The sequence below is a fragment of the Nylanderia fulva genome, unplaced genomic scaffold, assembly GCF_048542155.1.
Source record: "Nylanderia fulva isolate GAGA-0341 unplaced genomic scaffold, ASM4854215v1 Scaffold206, whole genome shotgun sequence".
NCBI classification, from domain to species: domain Eukaryota; kingdom Metazoa; phylum Arthropoda; class Insecta; order Hymenoptera; family Formicidae; genus Nylanderia; species Nylanderia fulva.
This window is the reverse complement of record NW_028190271.1, coordinates 173,784-182,092: the sequence shown is the minus strand read 5'-3', so window position 1 is coordinate 182,092 and position 8,309 is coordinate 173,784. Positions and strand designations below refer to the sequence as shown.

General features: G+C 44.2%; 1 protein-coding gene and 2 pseudogenes across 1 annotated transcript; 2 read left to right on the top strand and 1 right to left on the bottom strand.

The window, feature by feature from the left end:
* Positions 1-543: 543 nt before the first annotated feature.
* On the top strand, positions 544-1,907 carry LOC146723342 (uncharacterized; annotated as a pseudogene).
* Positions 1,908-1,988: 81 nt separating this feature from the next.
* On the top strand, positions 1,989-2,845 carry LOC146723341 (uncharacterized; annotated as a pseudogene).
* A 3,853-nt stretch (positions 2,846-6,698) lies between these two features.
* On the bottom strand, positions 6,699-7,784 carry LOC146723340 (uncharacterized). Its single transcript, XM_085482462.1, has 2 exons — positions 7,542-7,784; positions 6,699-7,430 (listed from the first exon to the last, which is right to left on the bottom strand). The coding sequence occupies exons 1-2, from the start codon at positions 7,782-7,784 to the stop codon at positions 6,699-6,701; spliced, it is 975 nt and encodes a 324-aa protein (XP_085338588.1).
* Positions 7,785-8,309: the final 525 nt, after the last annotated feature.

The window sequence follows — 8,309 nt, the reverse complement described above, 5'->3', positions numbered from 1 at the left end:
GGGTCTTATCAGTAGATAAGCTTATCTTTTGTTTATAAACATATCAGATAACCTGATAAGGGGATCATGTTACCTGATATATTTATAAACAAGATAAGATAAGGGGATCATGTTACTTGATATGTTCATAAACAAGATAAGATAAGATAAGCGGCGTCTTTGAGCGGTATCAAAGTTTTCATAAATTTTCTCCGAAAATCCAAGATAAGATAAGCTAAGTTTTCGAATCCAAGATAAGCGGCGTCTTTGTAAGGTATCAAAGATAAGCGGCGTCTTTGTAAGGTATCAAAGATAAGCTTGAGCGGTATCAAAGTTTTCATAAATTTTCTCCGAAGATAAGATAAAAATTCTGCGAATGGCTGCCGCCGTTTCAGAATCCAAGCTTGAGCGCCGACAATCGGATATCTAAGTTTGATAAGATAATTCTGCGAATTACTAAGAACAAAAGGTTCGCCGACAATCAAGCGGGTTGATCCGTACAGGTTGCGACATGTTTGCGCGGCGTGTCAATCCGACGGGGTGAAATTTATCTATGTATTTCTAAGAATTATCAGCGATATCTAAATTTTCTCCGAAGATATCACACAAATATTTCTCGCGAATTAACAATTGCATCATCATCCCCACGAACAAAGGGATGATCGGGATATATAATGAGGACCGATGCAGCTGCCGGGCCATAGTACCACTGGCGAGCGCACGCTTCATTCGAGGTGCAAGAAAAAAAGTTTAGTGTGCAAAGAAGTTTTTTTGTAATAAGTGAATTTTTTACAAAAATGGAGAACATTGAGCGCGACCTGTTGGAGCGTTCCCGCCAAGTTGCTAACTTGGGCGAATATTTCGGATGGTTGCAAGAGTGCGAAGAATTTATCGAAGAGCTGGAAGAACGCAGCCGTGCCAAGCGTCCGCGTCTCTCGATTGGACATAGACAATCTCTCGTGGCGAGAATAGCGCGACTCGAGGGTGCGAAGGTGCGCTTGCAGAGACAGTATGTCGGTGAATCCATGTTTAGTGGTGGATCCATACCTAGTGGCAGCGGCGGCGGATTCAGTGGCGGCGGCAATAACGCGCAAAGACTCGTTTGGCGCGAAATCGATACGGCGTTCGATAGCCGTATACTGACCGGTGCGGTAATTAACGCAGACCACATCGAACCGCGTCAGTTTTTGGAAAATGCCGCAGACATTGTAGTCGAGAACGTGGAGAATGTGCTACAGAGACACGCCAGTGTAAAAGTGAACACTGTTTTCAACGGTGAATTTGTGTCCGGTGACAAGCGCGCCAATAAAAGTATTAACACGAGAAACTTTGAACTCTTTCGCACGTCCGATGTACGAGAGTGGTACGAGCGCCGCGTAATCGAGCCCACGCTAGCATCGCTAGAAGAGTTCCAGGAACGCGATAGCGGTTGGGCATTGTCGCGGATAATAGATTTGACAGTAAATATCAACAAGTACAATCCAATGCGCGCGGGATGTCATGTCAAATTACCGCAAAAAATTATGGCAAAGAGAGCGGTGGTTAATGTGCAATCAGCGGACAATGCGTGTTTCGCATGGTCGGTGGTGGCCGCTCTTTACCCTGCTGAAAGAAACACGGGTCGAGAATCCTCTTATCCACATTACACAACAGTGCTGAATCTCCAAAACATTGAGTTTCCAGTGACTGTGAATCAAATTAAAAAGTTTGAACTTGCAAACGACATTTCCGTGAATGTGTACATCATCGAGAACGAGAACATCGTCCCGTTGCGTCTTTCGGAAAAAAAGAAGGACAGGCACGTCAATCTGCTGTACATGGAGGACGAAAACAGCGTTGGACATTTCGCGTGCATAAAAAATCTGTCTCGTCTCGTGAGCTCGTAACTGAGCAAACACACTGGTCAAAAATTTATTTGCGATCGGTAAGTATATAGTAAACTTAAATTATATTTAAAATATTTCTAATTAAATTTTTTATTTTTTATTTTTTTTTACAGATGCCTACATTATTTCAGAGCGGTGGATAAATTGCAGGCGCATATGGAAGATTGCGGGAAACTGAACGACTGCGCTATTCGGTTGCCGAGCGAGAATGACAAGTGGCTCAGCTTCGACAACTACACGAGGAAGGAGCGGCTGCCGTTTGTAGTGTACGCCGACCTCGAGTGTGTTTTGGCAAAGACCGAAGATGCCAAAAATCATCAACACCATCAAGTGTTCAGCATCGCATACTATTTACAGTGTTCGTACGACAGTTCGTTGTCCGCGTACAATTCCCGCCGTAGTGTCGATTGCGTCGCATGGTTCGCCGAACAGCTTAAAAATTTAGCAATCCGCGTAAAAAATATTTTAACGACCAATGTCCCCATGGTAAATTTAACGCCTGACGAGTGGTTAAAATTTCGCATCGCGACGCATTGTCACATTTGTGAAAAACCGTTTGACGAAGACGATACACGCGTCCGCGATCATTGCCACCTCACCGGGCGGTACAGGGGTCCTGCGCATTCAAATTGTAACTTAAATTACAAAGAATCATTTTGTATCCCTATAGTCTTTCACAATCTGTCCGGCTACGACGCGCATTTTATTATCGAGGACATAGCCACAGCGTTCGAAGGGGAAATCGAATTATTGCCGATAACAAAGGAAAAATACATTTCATTCTCGAAGACTGTTAAATTGACACAAGATAATAATTCGAAAAATTATATCAAATTACGGTTTATCGATTCGTACAAGTTTCTCAGTGCTAGTCTCGACAAATTAGCGTCATTTTTGGATAAAGAAAAACTAAAAATTTTACATTCGGAATATCAAAATTTAACTAGTGAAAAATTCAATTTATTGACACGGAAGGGCGTCTTTCCATACGAATACATTGACTGCGTGGACAGATTACAAGACACACGTTTACCGCCGCGCGACTCATTTTACAGTTCCTTAACCGGCGACACAGTATCCGAGAGTGATTACGCGCACGCCGAGACCGTCTGGAGCCGATTCTCCCTTCGAACGCTAGGCGAATATAGCGATTTATATTTAAAAATTGATGTCTTGTTATTGGCCGATATATTTGAGAATTTTCGCGATAGTTGTATAAAAAGTTACGGACTCGATCCCGCGTATTATTATACTCTCCCCGGATATACATGGGACGCCATGTTAAAACATACGAATATAAAATTTGAATTATTAACAGACATTGACATGGTAATGTTTGTCGAACGAGGTATACGCGGCGGCCTTAGTCAATGTTCAGGCCGATACGCACAGGCTAATAACAAATACATGCAATCGTACGACCCATCGAAACCCTCATCGTACCTCATGTATTTCGATGTAAATAATTTGTACGGATGGGCAATGTGTCAACCATTGCCGTATGCCGATTTTCGGTGGGTCGACGATATATCGAATTTTGACGTATCATCTATCGCGTTCGATTCGCCTATAGGCTATGTTCTTGAAGTAGATTTAGAGTATCCGCGGCATCTTCATGACGCGCACATTGACCTACCGTTTTGCCCGACGCGCGATAAGCCGCCCGGCAAGCGGGAGTATAAACTCCTCGCAACGCTTTGCGATAAGAAGCGCTACGTGATACACTATCGTAATCTACAGCAGTGCACGCGCCACGGGCTACGCATAACAAAAATATACCGCATACTACAATTCACGCAGTCAGCGTGGCTGCAAAAATACATCGAACTCAACACGCAGTTTAGAACACATGCGAAAAACGATTTTGAAAAAAATTTATATAAATTGATGAATAATGCGGTATTCGGCAAGACGATGGAAAATGTGCGCAATCATGTTGATGTAAAATTATTAACAAAATGGGACGGACGGTACGGTGCGGAGGCAATGATCGCGAAACCAAATTTTCATAGTACTAGCGTATTTTCGGAAAAATTAGTTGCAATTGAATTACGCAAACTCGAAGTTAAATTCTACAAACCAATCTACGTCGGCATGTGCATACTCGACATATCAAAAGTATGTCTTTATGAATTTCATCACGAATACATGTCACCGCTCTATCGTGACAATTGTAGAGTAATGTACACCGACACGGACAGTTTAATTTATCAAATTAAATGTCAGGATGTCTATGAAAATTTGAAACGCGATATCGCTCGATTCGATACCAGCGACTACGCCGCGAATAATGCGTACGGTATACCACTCGCGAATAAAAAGGTGCCAGGTCTGATGAAAGATGAGAATAACGGCGCGATAATGACCGAATTCGTCGGGCTTAGAGCAAAAATGTATGCTTTGCGGGTGGACGGTAAAAAGGACACTAAAAAGGCAAAAGGTGTCAAAAGTAACGTCGTAGCGCGTAGTATAACATTCGACGATTATACGCGTTGCCTTAATGACAAAATTGAAATGACGCGTCATGCATAAAATCGAAATTGCATAAAGTGTATACCATCAGCGAGACAAAAATTGCTCTAAGTCCCTACGACGACAAACGGTATGTCGTACCTGAGTCGACCGACACCTTGCCGTGGGGACATTATAGAATACCGTTGTAAATTATATTTATTATATTTATTATATGTATTATATTGTGAGGATGTATTAATGAGAAGTATATATTTTTTGTTATATATTTTTATATATTTTTATATATATGGTATAATATATATTATGTTATACAATGATTGAATAAAATACATTAAATAACATTGTTTTTATGTATCCAAGAATTGTGCGAACTGTCGAATCCCAGCCATTTCACGTAAACCTCGTCACCCCTCCTGCGCAGTATTTTCTCCACGAGGTACACTTCCGGACAATTTGCGCGATGCAGCTCGTGCTCGTAAAACGCTCCAGCGATAGATGTCTTGCGATAATCCTCGAGTAGATATGTTACGGGATTAGTATGCTGCACTTTAACAATCTTAAACACCTCGGTTGTCCAATTTGGCGTGTAACCCTTCTCGAAAAGTTGTTTGTACTTGCTGACGCGTACTTGATCACCTACTTTAAACTTTGCCGGGCCCGCGATTTTTACACGATTGTACACGGTAGCCAAGAGTCTTTCGGCGATCGCGGGGGTAACGTCGGCGGGTCGCATACCAATCGTTCGATGCTTGCGTCCGTTGTAATCTGATACGAGGCGTGGCAGTATGTCGAACCACTTGTAAGTGCCATTCAGCGTAAACATCTTCCACATGTCGTTCTTTAACGTGCGATTGAATCGCTCGACGACCGACGCCTTCAATATCGAATATGTCGAATAGTGATTAATGTCATGTTTTCGCATAAGTCGTTGCACATCGGCGTTGTAAAATTCCTTCCCGTTATCGGTTTGCATGTTTTTTGGACATCTCTTGCTGTCTCGAATTATCTCAGCGATTGCGTCAGCTGTCTCGCTTCCTCCTTTACTCTTGAGTGGTACAGCCCACGCATACTTGCTCAACACATCGATGACGGTGAGTATGTAGTGGTAACCTCTGTTGAAACGGGAGTACGGACGCATCTCGACAATGTCGGCTTGCCACAGATCATCGTATCCTCGCACTATGACATGCCTTCGAGGGAAATTTTTTCTCGCTGACGCGTGCAACTCGTTTACCAACTGCCTTCTCTCCAAACTATGTTGCTCGTTGTTATTTTCACTATTCATTCTCGTTCGTTCACGTTGTTTCACGTTGTTTCGGGGTTTGTTTACGTTGTTTCGGGGTTCGTTCACGTTGTTTCGGGGTTTGTTTACGTTGTTTCGGGGTTCGTTCACGTTGTTTCGGGGTTCGTTCACGTTGTTTCGGGGTTGTTTCGGGGTTCGTTCACGTTGTTTCGGGGTTGTTTCGGGGTTCGTTCACGTTGTTTCGGGGTTCGTTCACGTTGTTTCGGGATTGTTTCGGGGTTCGTTCACGTTGTTTCGGGGTTCTTTCGGGTTAGGTAGTCGTTATAGCGTTGTTCACTCCCGTCCTTGACCCATTCGAAAATCGTCTTTGACTCGTTTGCAGCCTTTTTCGCAGTCGTTTCTGATCCGTTCGCAACCGCTTTTGAATCGATCGTAACCGTCCCTGACCTGTTCGCAACCCTTACTGAGTTGGTGATAGCCTTGTATGTAACCTTTAAGGACTTGTTCGTAGCCTCGTTCGCAGCCCTGCTTGACATGTTCGTAACCTCGATCGTAGCGGTCGCGTTCACCACCGTTTCCAGGTCGTTCACTGCTGCTTCCGGGTCGGTCACTGCTGCTTCCGGGTCGTTCATTGTTGCCACTCATTGTTGTTTGGTAGCACGTCGATCGTAACCACTTCTTCTAGACGTTTGTTTGATGGACGTTTCCGAGCCAACCGCTCATTAGATGTCTGAGGTAGTGTTTGGTGCACGCAAAAGTTCTTTTATCGCAGTCTCCAACGCTCGTACATCCTTCTCTAACGCAGCCAGCTTCTCATCTAACTCTTTCTGTTGGACCATCAATGTTTTAAAGCACTCTTCCAGGTACAATTTGTTGACGGCATCGGTATCCGCCTCAGGTTGCGCTACACGGCGAATCTTGCGCGATCTCGCGTCATAATCTGTAGCGATGCGACATAGAGCGTTTTTACGCACACATCTTCTCATCAATGTGTGCCAATGATCGCCGGTTGTATCAATTCTCCTCTCGAATAATCCAAATTTATTGATAGACATTTTTTGCAATGCTTTGTAGAGTGTCACGCGATGGACTGAATAGATTGTCGGAACCCTTGTTTAATTTATAATAATGCCCGCTTCCCGCAGTTCCTCGATGATCGACAGGATCTCGTTGTCGTGCGCGTTGTTGCCAGCTTGGCGCGAAGCGTCGAGCAATCGTAGGCGATCCACTAGCTCGTTGGGGTCGTCCCAGTGCACGTAATCAATCTTATTGTTGGTTAGCGTCATAGCGCGAGGCATTCCAGTGCCAGATTTTGGGCTCTCCACCCGCGTCAACGGCGCGATTATATATTTGTACTTGTCCCCCTTGCTACCCTTCACACGACCTTGCGCATCAAAATTGCGTTTATGCACGTTTGTCGCCAATAATATGCGCTTGTATTTTTGCAAATCGTCATCCCGGTAATCGGGTCTTTTCTTGAAGATCAACTCGTACAATCCGGGCGTTCCAATGTACCGCGTGTCGCCTATGATTATATTGTCATCTTTGTCAATCACAAATCGCTTGCTGCCGAGCCGCATTTCATTCTCGCCAAAGTAGACTCCGTATACATTATCAATTTCTTTCTTCTCATCAGCACCGAGGAGAGCGTCCATGTACTTTTGTCCTAATGGCCCCCAATCTTTTCGCATCATTTGTCGACCTTCCGACGATCGTAACCAGTGTCGAAGGGATATTTCGGGCGGGTTACGCGTGGTTTCGAAAACATTTTCGTCTACGAGCACTTTGGGTATCACAGGTTGTGCGCTTATCGGTGTAGATGTTGTCGGCAGTGAAGCGTCCAATGGCTTCGAAATATCATATTTTCTCTTTTTCAATTCCTCCTCTTTATATCGCTTGATAATTTTATGTTTTCTCTTTTTCGGTGTCTCCCCCTCATACCGTGTCTCGATCTTCACACCGTCATCGTCGTCGTCGTCGTCGTCGTCGTCGTCGTCGGTGTTAGGCTCGTTTTTCACCGAAATCGTCGCGTTGTCGACAATCTTTTGTAGCGGCTCGATAATAGGTTTAAAGTGAGTTTTGACGGCGATATCATCATCGATCTTTTCGGTCTTCAGAGCGCGGTGTTTCTTGCGGATCAATTCGGCCGTCTTCGCAATCTCCTTGGCAACCTTTTCACGCTCGCGAATATTATCAGCCATCCTAAACTCTAGAGAGTGCTGTCGACGACTAATGGCTCTGCGGTATCGCGAACTCGTTAAATCCTTTTCTGTATCGCCCGTTCGTAAGCGAGCTGTCCTTGTCTATCACTAGAAATCCATACTTTTGTTGCCAGCATGTACGACATAACTCCCCGAAATCCTCATACGACATGTCGGTATTCACGTGATCGTTGTACACGTGCTTCAAATTGGTGGCGTCCTGTTTAAATAGGATTAGCAGGTTCGCGTTGTCGCGTATAAGATGTTTCGGTATTCTCGCGTATGTCTGACAGAGATAGAAGCAGTCGATGTTCGAGTGGCGCCCCATTGAGAAGTACTCTCTTATCGTATCTTGCTTGTCGCATGCCACGTCATCAAAGACAAAAATTGAATTTGGACATGCCTCGCTCGGTGGAATGACGTCACTGTTATTTGAGAATGTAAAGTAGCCGATTTCGTCAATCGACGTCAATAAATCTTCCAAATAGCGATATTTCGGCTGTTGCAGCGATTTCGAGTACACGT